The 13,786-nt window shown below is 38.3% G+C and overlaps 1 protein-coding gene across 1 annotated transcript; it reads left to right on the top strand.

Annotated features, from left to right (window-relative positions):
* The first annotated feature begins 644 nt into the window (after positions 1–644).
* Positions 645–5,358, top strand: c1ql2 (complement component 1, q subcomponent-like 2). Its single transcript, XM_008428315.2, has 2 exons — positions 645–1,444; positions 2,831–5,358. The coding sequence occupies exons 1-2, from the start codon at positions 842–844 to the stop codon at positions 3,008–3,010; spliced, it is 783 nt and encodes a 260-aa protein (XP_008426537.1). The 5' UTR covers positions 645–841; the 3' UTR covers positions 3,011–5,358.
* The last annotated feature ends 8,428 nt before the right edge of the window (positions 5,359–13,786 follow it).

The following is a 13,786-nucleotide window of genomic DNA, read 5'->3' as shown; positions in this document are numbered from 1 at the left end:
TTTTGAAATATAGAGTATACTTTAGAATTCTAAACCATAAAACATATTTGTTATACATATTTGTGGGTTTCACAGTGACAAAAATAAAAACTTTTCCTACTCGAATTTTCTTTTTTTGTGTGATTTTAGGCCCAAAATGCAATGTCAGTATGTCCAAATGACAAAAATATGTGTAAATTGACAAAGTTCAGGCTGTCCTGAAAAAAATGATAGCACATAAAGCAATATTAATGGTTTTTATTAAGAAATATAAAGGTAAAATCAAAAATTAGTCAAAAACGGCCATTTAGAACACTGACTCCCAAGGGTTAATCAACCAATATAAAGTTGTAAAGGAAACATGTTCCTTTACAATATGCTTAATTTTGTTAAAGTTGGCACTGACGTCCATTACTGGACTTGCAGAGCTTTGAATCGCTGAACTCAAGATTTCCTTTTCACAGCATCAGTTCGTGTCTATTTTCCAAATGATATCCAGACTCTCCATCCATGCGTACACGCTGCTGTTTTAATTTGAAGTGCTGCCTTCCGGTCTTCTTCTTGCAAACAGCTGGACGCAACTGTGCGCAGCTGTCTGCGCGCCACCCCTCCATCCAGCCAAGACGCGCGTCTCCCGCTCGGTCACAGCTGCCCAGGGGATTGAAGACGCGGACTGGAGCGGTGGAGACACTTATGCGTACTTCCCCAACTTCACTTCTTTTGTTTCTGTCTGTCTTTTTACCCCCCACTGATAACAGTCACAATTGCCCTCCAGCGCGGATCGACGGGTTTTCTGGCGTCCATTGGTCCACGCACGGCCCGGAGGAAGTGGTCAGTGGTCTTCGCGGTGACCGCTGTCGCCATGGTCCTGCTGGCTCTGACCATCGCTGTCCCGCTGCTGCTCCTCCGCTCCCCGGAGACCTCCGCTCACTACTACGAGATGATGGGCACCTGCCGGATGGTTTGTGACCCATACAGCCCCAAACCGGGGGGAGCCACCGCCATGGAGGTGAGCCAGAACGTGAATGGAGTCGCTCCGCTGCCGCCCATGGCGCAAGGGACGCGCGGTGAGCCCGGGCGACCCGGGAAGCCCGGACCCAGGGGTCCACCGGGAGAGCCTGGACCCCCCGGACCGAGGGGGCCACCGGGAGAGCGCGGGGACAATAAACTGGCTTTCACCGCGTTAGCCGGAGCTGCGGGGGCCGGTGACACGGGCGAGGGGGACGGAGTGAACTCCACGGTGAGCGGCTACAGGATCGCGTTTTACGTGGGTCTGAAGAACCCGCATGAGGGATATGAGGTGCTGAAATTTGACGACGTGATCACAAACTTGGGGAACCACTACGACCAGAGCACCGGGAAGTTCACCTGTCATGTGTCCGGGATCTACTTCTTCACCTACCATGTGCTGATGCGCGGGGGGGATGGCACCAGCATGTGGGCCGACCTGTGCAAGAATGGACAGGTAGACTCCAGCTCAGAGCGCATGCATGGCACTGCGTGGCTCTAATCAATGGACACAGTTTTAGGATAAGGTTTCAAGCTTGTTTAGCTGATCAAACAGCTTTATTTCAATCCGGTTCTCTTCTCGAAAAGTTGATAAAAAATTAAAAAGCTGGGTTACACTTTACGCACCAAGTGCGTGGCGCAAACCTCCCGTTTAATCCCTTTAACTTCACAGTTTAAATGAGTAAATAAATTCAACCTTCGCTTCTAGTTCTGTCTGCTCTCATTTCCATAAAAGGTGCTTAACGCAGCGATCCTCCGGATGAGTTTTTTCTTTTCTCTTTTCATTTACAGCTGCAGATTGACGCATTTCGAGGGCAAAAATGCCACAATACAAGTCCATACATCGTAGAACAAAAAACGATTTATACCTGATTATTTAAATAATATTTAAAATAAATGTACACCTATTTAATAATATTTTTGAATACATGATTATCCAATCATCACTGAAAATCACTCATTTGTAGTTTAAGATGTTTAGAAATCCAACATGGTTGCTATGGGCAACTCCGCCCCTCAACCTAATCCCGTCACCCAAGGCCCCCGGGAATCGATAAGGGATGGCTGGATGCCCATTAAGAGATATTTTATTATTAATTTATATGATCTAATACGGTTGTGACAGAAGTTTCATACTTGCTCTGATATTAAAGTAATATCATATTACCATAGACAAAATGTTAACCAATCAAAGGTTAGGGTCCACTTGATGAGGTATAGTGGCAATTTAAAACATCCTAAAAATGTCTATAATTTATGAGAAAATTCAGGTTTAAAAATGCTGAAAAAAAATACACACACAAACAAATGAATCAATTTATCTGTATTTTTAATGTATTATGTATTACAATTTATTAAAAGATGAAATCATGTATGATTTTTCCAGTGTTCTGTAAATATTGTTTATTTCCTGTGAAACATTATAAAATAATGTTCACAGTTACTTTTGCTTGTCATCTGTTTAGTAACACTAATTTAAATCAGTGAACCTGAACCTGAAATAATAAGTGAATAATATTATGTATAACAAATGTAAGTTTACCATTTGAAACCATGACTTACACATTTTTCATTTTATTCAATTGTGGCCTTTTTTTGGTAGATATTCATGATAGGTTCATGAATAGGTTCAATTCAAATTTTTCTAAGCAGCCCAGTCAAATTTGATTACATCCTGCAGCTTTAATGCTAACTTATTTCCTCTTGAATCAACATTTGGAGGTTTAAAATTAGAATCTAACAATTTTCCACACCACTGCTGTTTTACTTTGCCTCTCAGGTGCATGTGAACTTTTCCACTCGGTCTTTACATCGTGAGTTTCTTTTTATCTTGTTGAACCAGGTCCGGGCCAGCGCCATAGCCCAAGATGCAGACCAGAACTATGACTACGCCAGTAACAGTGCTGTGCTACATTTGGACTCTGGAGACGAGGTGTATGTTAAGCTGGATGGCGGAAAAGCACATGGGGGCAACAACAACAAGTACAGCACCTTCTCTGGCTTCATCTTATACCCCGATTAAACCCTCCACAACAGGCGCTTTGGACTGAAATTGTCTCAACTAAAGGTTAATTATGTTTTTTGTTCTTCTTCTTTTGCACACCTGTTCAAGTTTACAGAGCTATTTGAACCCTATATGCTGTAAAAACTAATTGAAAGATTTTTGTATGACATTTATTTTAACTGGAGTTTAGATAGAGATTGCTATAAAACTGTGACTGATATCTCAGTGTGAGAAAACTCATGTTCCTGGTGATTTACGACACACCATAAAGAACCCGGGAGGAAATTTTTCCTTGAGGAACGTCTTAAAACCATTTGAGGAAAATAATGACGGGCCTTAAAGATTATTGGCATTTCGCTGGTTGTTTATAAGGCACCTTGTGCAATAACAGCAATATTTAAAAAGAAATATAACTATATTGTCGGTGAGGCATTATTTAGTGACCTGTTCACAACACTGTAACTTAAATTTTGGGGCAAAATTACAGTTTTAATGTGATGATCGACTATGTATGCTGAAATGAAACAGTGCTGACTTTTTACAGAGTTTCATCAAAACACCAGAAGCATTATTATTTTAATGCTTAGTAATATAATTTCCCTGAGGGATATCAACACAACATTAAATCATTTGTTTTACTTGTGAAAAGCAATTTTTAACTCAGTTCAATTAGCTAGTAAGCTAAGTGCTAATATGCTATTAATCTTCAGCAAGTTGAACATTTAGGGACTGACTTTGTACATTTGTAATGTAAGTGAATAAAACAAGAATATTTAATGAAGGTATAATACAGCTTATCAAAGCTATGCATAACAAATTACTTGCTGTTCCAGTAAAAGTTGTGTTTTTGTGTGATAGTGACATCAAAACCATTAAAAAGCATCCTCAGATCGAATTTAGCAAATCAAATTTGTTTCACTTTTTCGTTAGCTATGCTGAATCAACCTTTGTTTTCCCAACATTGTTCAAATTTTAGTTTGTTTTTGATCAGATTAATTTCATTTTGCTCAGTAGAATACTTTGCATAAGAGGAAGTTATTTCACAATTTTTGTACTGTGCTATCAGCTAGCTAGTTAGCTGAAGAAACTGTAATAAATGCAACAATACAGACCAATCTTTACTGTTGAGTTTCCTCATACCTTTTTCACATTTTCTGAATCTTTTATTTACTTAATAACATCAAAGCGTATGTGAGTCAAAACGAGAAAATCACTGTGAAAACAAAATCAGACAGAAAGCTTAGCATGTTTAACATGGTAGCATATTAGCGGTTAGCCTACAAACTAAATCAATGCTGTGAATATGTTTTCTAAAAATCTTTGCAACAATTATTTTGTTGCACTTATCAGTACAACAAAATAATTTGTTGTACTGATAAGTGATTATCAGTACAACAAATTATTTAGTGTTTTGTTGAAATCCTTCAGCCAAAATATATTATGTCTTCAGCAACAAGAAATTATTTTTCTTTTATTTTCAGTTGAAAGCAAGCAGGTCATTATGTATGTAATTAAGTTAAACATTATAGTGATTTTCACATCTTGATGTACGTGACGATGTAAAAATTACTGTAACGGTTAACTTCTGTATCATGATGTCAATCATAGCATATTAGAAGAATCCTAACAAGTGCACCGTTTTTCCTCTGATACAGTAAGACTTGAGGTCAGCAGTTGTTTATTTGTCTGCTAGTCAGAAAGATTATGCAAATCCTACTGAGCCAAAATTTACGATATGTGATTTAACTCTCCTGTTGTCCTCATTTTCTGTGTATAGGGAAAACACATACAAATCTCGGTCATTTTGACCCGAGGACAACAGGAGGGTTTTAAAGGTGAAACATGAACAAATGCGACTGTAAGTGACTGAAAATATTTCTTATTTAAGTTTAACAATATGATTCAGTAGACATATCATGTGTGCATGTGTGTTTTGGTATTTCAGTAATTAATACTGGAGGACATAAATCCCTTTTGGAGGATATTTGTGGAGGAGGACTGAATTTGGTGACAGCATAGTTTTGAGGAATACTAACAAGGCAAAAGCTGTACACAAGCATGGAAGTGCTTTTAAAAACAAAATAAGTCAACCCTCTAAAATCTTTTTACACTGTGTTGAAATTTGGAAATGGCACAGGAAAACTTGAAATCAGCCGAGTTAATATTCTGAATGCATCAATACAATGCAATACAGAAAGTAGAAAAAACTCCAAATGGCAACTTGGATTGCTGCAGCATGCCAAACTGTGCTGATTTGTGTAGTGGTCTGTGTTTAACAAAATAACCAATCACACTAAAAACCTGTTGTCATGTTCTGTTCATGGTTGTTTTGTTCTCATATATACCAATAAATAACTTTAAAAACATTTCTCTGAGCTAATCTGTCCGTTCTCTGAAAACAGCACTTTCCTTTTCAATCATAGATTCTTTGCTGCTGGAAATTTCTGGAAATATTTCTGTGATAATTTCTGCCTGCTTGAAAGAGCTGTGATTCATTATTGTGGACAAACCTTGTGTTTCGGCAGTGTGTCCTTCGGGGCCTGGACATCTCTGCTCCTTCTGGATATTTTCAGCAGATGCGTCCAGTAAAAAGCCTCCCTTTCAGAGCTTTAAGCTGTAAACCACAAAAGAGTAATTATATATTGCAACAGGTATCTTATGTGACTGCATTGATAAATTGTTGTCTTAAATGACTTGCAATTACAATTAAAGCAAAATGTTCCAACACTAAATGATAAAATGTGTCTGAAATTGTCACATAAATTAGATGCAACGATACGGAATTGAAAATGCATTTTATCAAACGCTGCTCCACTTGAATTACTGTTGACTCGCTAACTTTGAAGGACGGTCACATGCCCCCTTGACAAGAGATCAGAGGAAATCCTAATGCGACATAAGGTGATGGAATATAAATAAGGTACTTTAAGTGTTGGAAAAATCTGAAGCATTGTGAAATATGAAACTGAGTGAAGGCCGAGCTTTCTGCCTCCTGTGTTTGATTCCTGATGAGCTATTTGCAAATAGTGCACCAGCCTCCAATGCTCCTGTAAGCCCTCATTAAGATGATGGCTGTTTTGTGTGCATTTTGGATTTTCCTTTTTAATACCTATCCCCCTGGGAACGCGCACAAACCAGCTGTTTACACACCAGCTCTGTCACTTTAAATGGAATTGGTGGGAAACAAATATTAGTATGTCTGCTTTGATAAACCTCATTTAAGACGTTGGCTTCTCCTCCTGCTCCCCGCGTCCAAACTTGGCCGAGCTCAGAGGGGATTGTGTTGCTACGCAGCTACTCAAGGAAAATAGCTCCTTATACACACCTGTGTATAAGGAGCTAAACACAGGTGTGTATAGCTCCTTATACTATACACAGCTGTGTATAGTATAAGGTGTGTATAGTACCTTATACTATACACACCTTATAGTTTAGACCTTAAGATTAAGATCTTTTGTCAGATTAAGATCTGACAAAAGATCTTAATCTTTTGTCAGATTAAAATAATCTTAAAGCAGGTATTAAATCTGCTTTTAATAAATTTTTTAAGAATAGACAGATTTTAGTGTTTTATCTTTTGTTTTGCCTGCTCTGAAACTTAAGTCTATAGTTTTATGCTTCACAAGTCAGACATAAAATCTAGAAATTTAACCCTGCGCCTCTCTGGAGATTTTTAAAGGTCCAGCGTGTATGGTTTAGTGACATCCTGGGCAAAGTTGGAAATTTTAACCAATTAAGTCCAACCTCATGTTCTGAGGTGACACAATTAAAATTCCTATCAGAAGCCATCCCCGTTCCTGTCAAGAGTCAAGCGTTCATGGTCCAAACCATTAGTTTCCCTCGTTGGAAAAAGGTGGCGACAGTACAGATACAGAATATAACAAAACCGCAGTGAATTATTCTAATGTTCAGATGGATAATACTTTGACAACTGTCTTTAATGCTCCCTCTGGGTGATCCATTTGGGCCAACAGGATCCCTGAATTTATGGAACCCAGTGGGAATAAAGTTGGAATTTAAAATCTTCAAGGCTTTTCTCTAACTGGAATCTTAAAAGTAGTTGGGGGAAAATAACATCGCAGGATAATCTTGGCATCAGACACTTATATTTTCTATTTCTCAGTTGCATACACTAATGTTTCTGGAATGCAGAAGTATTTAACCCACACATTTGAGTCGATTTGTGGTGGGTTTATTAACATTTTTCCACTCCTTTCCAAGCCCATACCGTCCAGGATAAACTCTGCTATGCTTTACCTGTCTCTGAAAATAAGAACAGACTTCAGTCATGTTCAATAAATTACAATATCCTGATTAAGATCTTTTGTCAGATTAAAGTAATCTAAAAGCATGTATTAAATCTGCTTTTAATACATTTTTAAGAATATATTTTAATTGATCTTATGAAATATTCCAATTTTAAATGTCACAAATATCCATCTGTGTGTAAATAAGCTGTATAATGTCTTTCACTCAGTATTAAAGTTTGTATAACAAGCTTTTCAATTATGTTCTAATCTACTGAATGCATCTAAATTGCCAGAAGGTGTAATCAATATACACTGGGTGTTCATAATCTTTTGGTTTACTGTGTTGTGCTAAAAAAAAGTAACTCATCTGCAGACTAATCTATGCACCATCTTTTATTACAAAACATCATAAGTTGGGAAACTAACATTCAATATGTAGTTTAACTTCTCTGCAGTCTTTTGAATGAACTGAAGACTATTTGTCAAGATGCTCAGTCACAATGACTGGATTTTACAGAAACTAGATCCATGGACATGTAATATCACTTTTTGTTTGTTCACCCACTTTCCAGTAACCATTCTGCCTTTATCCCAGTTAACTACAGCAGAAGTTGTGAGCCCAGGATTAGTTTCAAACAACAACAGACAAAATCAAGACCAGGATGAGTGAAACTAGGCAGTATTTTACTGAAAGATGACTAAATGGATTTCCATTAAGCTTAAACAAGGCTGGAGTTTGACATTCTCTGTAGATCATTTGGGAATTGTATTATTACACAGTGGCCAGATTTTATTATCTGTCCCTTTAGGGTGTTCTCTGTTCGGAGAGATTTAGAGCTGTGAACCGAAGCGATGATGTCACCAGCGGAGGTCTTCCGCTTAAAGATGGCCCTGTAACGGTTCTCATCGCCCACCGCAGACACATTTAGGATGAAAAGTGGAGTTGCTGACACCAACTGAGACATCAACGGCAGTACGTGTCAGGAAGTGGCTGACTGATGCTCGTGCACTCTCACGCTCACGTTTCTCCAAACACGATAGATGATCGGCAAGCCCGGTCGGGGCGACAGTGAGCGATTGCTGACTGACAGGCGGAGTACTGAAATCCTCTGATGGATGAGATAAGTGGGCCAAGGCTTCACACACACACACACATGCACGCACGCCTTGTTCAGGGGAATTCAGCTTGACAGGCAGCTGAGCAACAGGCATCATATTGGAGTAATGATAGCATGTGTCTGCGGGCGCTCCAGCTGCTGAAACCAGCCAGCTTTAGAGTGGGTGTGCTGTTGTAGCTGCCATCGTCACTGATGATCATTGCAATTGATCACACTGATTATAGAGTCTAATCTTACAGATACAAAACGCACCAGCTAGCCACCGTGGTGACAGCTGGTTTGTTTTATTTGAATCCAGCAACTGGCGTGAAATACCGCTGCTGACAAACCCTTCGCACAAGCAGCCAATCATCGAGGCATTTTTAAAACCTCTCCTCATTCTTTCACTCCAACGGTTTCCTCCCCGCCATGATTGATCCGTGTTCTCGCCTTGAGATGCAAATGCCAACACTGCATGAGTGAAATATAAAAAGGGACATCAAAAGAGACCCCCAGAGAGGGGGCATGCTGAGAATTTACACGTTGAATGACACTTTTAAAACCTTCTGCTTATCTTTTCTCTTTTGTTGTTGCGCGAGCCGGCGCGCCTCACAAACCACGCAGCTGGGGGAGAGCAGCGGCCTCACTGGGAAACCAAATAAAGGAGTTTAAACTGAGGAGTCATCGCGGTAAAGACGGAAGTTTGCAGCGAGACAAAGACCAGTGAAAGTAATTACACTGCTACCAAAGCAACACGTTATTATCTGGGTTTATTTAGACAAAAAACTGTTAAATATTAACAGACTAATTGCATTTCAGAGTTTATTTCCAAGTTTATTGATTGTACAGGCAAAGGGAAAAATATATATTTCATTTTTTGTTTTCTTCTGTACAAATTCATCTGTTATGCACCTCTTGACTCTACAGGTTTTCCTTGCAGCTGGTCATCAAAGAAATTACTGGTACTTTGAGAATGTAGGTAGATACAAAGTCCTACTGGAAAATAAAATCAGCATCATTATAAAGCTAATCAGTAGAGAACTAAACAAAACAAGAGATGGAAAACAACAGGGCAGAATACATCTAATCTCAGATTAAACTGTAGTGTAATATAATCAATTCACAACCAGAAACATTAGCATGTAAGCTATAAGATTAAGCTAAATTTCATCTGTAAGTCAAAATCATCATACATTTTGAAATTAATTACTGAAAGACACAAACTTTTTAACGAAATCCTAATTTCCTGTTTATTTCTTACTTTTTAAACATTCGCTAACAGTGAATAAAATGACAATGAATAAAATATGACTCAGCCCATATTTTATTCATTGTCAGTCATAATAAGTCAACACTGACTGTTTGCGTTTGGGTATGTAATTTGGAGCCAAGAAACGTACGCTCCCACTAACAAATTAAAGTAGAGCACAACACGATAAATACTTTTTGCTGTTTGTCTTATTATGGTTGCATAAGTTGAGTCATTTTCTCGTTTTTGAGATACAAAGAGAGAGAAATAATAATCTCTCTAATGAGGGCTATTCCTCAACAGCCTCCACTCTGTTCTTCTTTTCCTCAGATGGTCTCTTTGTAAGATGAGCAGCAGAACAATAAATTGGACAAATTATCTGTTGTTCTGGATAAATATCACCCTGTTTATTCTTTAACCTGAATGAAACAAACTGAATGAATCAATATGGTAAACCACATGGATTACCATATGGTTCAATTAATTAAAACTATGACTTTAAATCGCTGTTTGAAAATGCGTGGAACATTTAGTTGCATGGTTTTCTCTTTACTACTTTTGTATTTCGCCACATTTGTTTTCTGTTAATTTGTTTCTATCCCGAAACTTTATACAATAAAGTCGATTAATGTTCCAGAAGACGAGAGATGATGCATTGTTATATTTCTGCCAACCCAAAGTACTTTGAGTAGGAGAGATACCGACACAGATGCGACTCATATGCCGGATAATTGTTTTTGCAAATGCTGACTCATGTTTTCTGTCAGCCTGCACTTTGGAGCTCTACTTTATGCTTTAATCGGCCAAATGAGGAAAAAGTAAAACAAGATCAGGGGTCCAAAGATATCTTTCACATTAAGTGAAATAAGGAAAATAATTTAATAAAGGATTTTAACTGAGGAACTGATTGACAAAAACAAACTTCAATTTTGGTTTTAACTCAATCTTAAATTGAGATGTTAAAATGTTAATTTGCCTCTCAAATAAGTATTTAACCTCATAAAATGAACTCTAACTTTATCACTGAACTGAATCTGACCCTTGTGTTTTGATCGATAAAGCCATTCCCGATTGTTGCCATAAATTATTACTTTCCTTCTTTCTAGGTACATTTGACTCTAATTCACACAAGTAAAACAGTTCATATCCAGGTGACTTGCATGCTGACAGTGAAAAGGCATCACTGTCAGAAACATGTCTTGTCTTGTTCTTGGAGCCGGCCCATAATGAGAGGCTAAAGATGATACATTTCTTTCACTCCGTCCTTTCAACCATCATCTCCCCTCTGACTGCCTCCTCCCTCCACCTTCCTCCTTTTACACATTTCTATCGTTATTATTTATATCCTCTCCTATCGCAGCTTGTCACGCCTGCCGATACTTTTAGAGAGCCATTCACCTTCAGTTTGATCAAAAGCTTTTCAAGCTGCAGAAACCTGTAAAAGGATTTCAGATGCTTTAACATGTCCACATTTTTGTCATAATACAACCACAAATATTAGTTTATCCGACAGGCCAAAACCAAGTTGTACATCTTTAAATCTTTTCTGTAAAAATTTAAATTTGGATACATCCTTTGGAAGTTTCCTCATTATTTTCATTATTATTAAGATGCTAACTTGTTTGCATCTTGTTTAAAAGATCTTGTGTGAAAATCTAGCCCCTAAATGGCTTTTCAATCACATCCTCCATCTTGAATGGAGTTTGCAGACCGCTCAAAGTAATTCTGATGGCTACAAATGTCCACACTTTGGACACACCTAGTTTAGATTGAATGAAGCATAGTCAGCTGACACAATCGCTAGCTCAAATTCCAGACATAAACTGAGTAAATAATCTGTTGCGAGACTTAAATTCTTTGAATATTTTAGGCCCTGCCCACAGGGGTTGGCCTAATATCTCAAAGTTTAAACAAAACAGTTTGTTTCCGTGTGGCTGCAGGGCAAAAACCGTTACAAAACTTTCCTATTAATAACAAAAAACCTTGAGGAGTGGGCCTTAGAAATGAGCTACAAGAAAATATGCAAACAGATACATTTTCAAATACTGAACCTCAGATCAAAGGGTGTCCGCTGTTTTCATATCACACTTTTCAGATTTGTATTTGAGGAAAATGTGAACATCATGTCCTTTTTCTATCACTTCACAATTATTTCCCACTTTCTGTCGCTCAGTCAGATAAAACCCAGACAAAATGCCTTGAGGTTTGTGACAAAAACAAATTAAAACGGTATGAATAAATTTGCAAAGTGCTGTAATCTGCTGGTAAAAAAATAAAACCGGCTTCATCCTGATTGTATCTTTTACTTTAGAGGACAAGCTTATGTAATTTATGGCCAAATGGTTTGAAAACTGAAGTCATGTTTAGTAAATGTTAGCAGTTTGGCACCCTGAACGTGACAAGCGCTGCAGCCGCTAAACATTTCGGGATGTTAGCTTCGTGGTTGTGAGCATGACATTTGAATTTAGCTGGAAGCGAAAGTGCAGACTTGTTTATCTCTGGACCATGATCTTTTATTTAAATATCATTGTTAGCAAAAAAAAAAAAGAAGAAAAGAGAGGGGATATTCTGTCTAAATACACTACAAAAATCTTGAGAAGGCTTTCATACATCACCCAGTGCAACCTGTCTTTTCTTCACAGAGGGGAAAAGGTTACAGACGTCAGTGAAGTAGGCAGCTTTTATTGTAAGAAAGCCAATGAGGACTGTATGTTTTATCTCTCCTTTAGCTGGAGACGGTGACAGGCTGTGCAAAGCCAGAATGAGAGGAGATCCTTAGAGAGCAGACTGAAAGGTTAGATTAGCCCCAAGCAGCATGGCTGATGAAGTCCCACACAGACACACACAAGCCGCCCTCGGTGCCGGTCATGCTGAAGGTGCTGCGTGTTTTTCCCCATGTAGACAGACTGTTTTACAAGCAGACAAAACCACTGTGCCAATCAGGTCAGCGCTTTCCAAGAAATTAATATGTTAATGCTCAAATTTTATATTCATGACTTTAAAAACTGCATTAGCAGTGAAGTCGGCGTGTATTATTAGATCACAAGATGGGACGCTTTAGTCAGAACTACTGTCTCTTTAAACTACAAGCCTAGAGCGAATAATTGAAATGTTTTATTGCAGCTGCTATGAATTCAAGATACTTTATGTTATGTCTTTTCCATTTAATGTCCTTTAGAAATGTACATCCATCTATTTATTCACTGTCAGACTGCTACTATTCTTTCTCATAACATTTATCACATCTTCTTATGGAGCAGATATGAAGAATAGAAGCTTAATGGCTTTAGTTTCACACTTCATCTAGTGAGCAGGACACTTTTACCCTCTTGTTGCTCAACTGTGTCTTTGTAATGTGAGCACAGTTTGGATCAAAACAGTCTCAAAGTGAAAACCTTGGCTATATTTAGTTGCACGTGGATGTTGTGGAGTATTTGCTTCTATTTCGTCCGTCAACATTTAGCTATAACCTCCTGCCTCACAGCTTTGTCCCCTGACTTTGCCTCACAATAAGCATTTGATGATTGACAATGACCAACACAACTTGGTTTAGGTCCTTTATTTTATATAAACATATAACATAAATATACATATAAAAGTTATCAATAGCAGGTAAAACTGCACAAGATTAAAGTGACTTTTGTTGCTACAATAGAAATAAATGTGATTTACATGCACAAGTTGAAAGCCCTGATGGCCTCTGGATAAAAACTGGTTTTTGTCCTGGTGGTCGAGGCTTTCATCAATCTATAACACTGCCTGAAGGCATTAAAGTAAACAAATGATGATCTTGGTGGGAGGAGTTTTGAGGATGATTTTGGCTCTTCTGATGCACCTGGAGTTGGCAACCTCCTCCAGGGAGGACAGAGAGCATTTGATGATCTGTGCTGTGTTTATGAGCCTCTGCAGGTCCATGTTGTCTGCTCACAGTATACCACACCGAGTATACGCAAGTCTGTTTTTGTTGTGAATTGGTATAAATTGCTTTAGATCTAGAACACATCATTTGAGATGAGAACTTCCAGGAATCGGAAGGATGCCACCATCACCAGACGCAGGATGGGTGAAGAAAGAAAATATAGAAAAGGTAAAGCCTGAACCTCATTGGCGTCTCACTAATAGGAGCTGTGAGTGTTCAGGTCTGTGCATGCATGAAGCTCCTCTGTGCTCGTCCTTTTCACTTCTTATTTGCTACTTC

The sequence above is a fragment of the Poecilia reticulata genome, linkage group LG2 (genome assembly GCF_000633615.1).
Source record: "Poecilia reticulata strain Guanapo linkage group LG2, Guppy_female_1.0+MT, whole genome shotgun sequence".
NCBI lineage: Eukaryota > Metazoa > Chordata > Actinopteri > Cyprinodontiformes > Poeciliidae > Poecilia > Poecilia reticulata.
The sequence above is the reverse complement of the archived record's forward strand: the minus strand, read 5'-3'. Positions and strand labels throughout refer to the sequence as shown.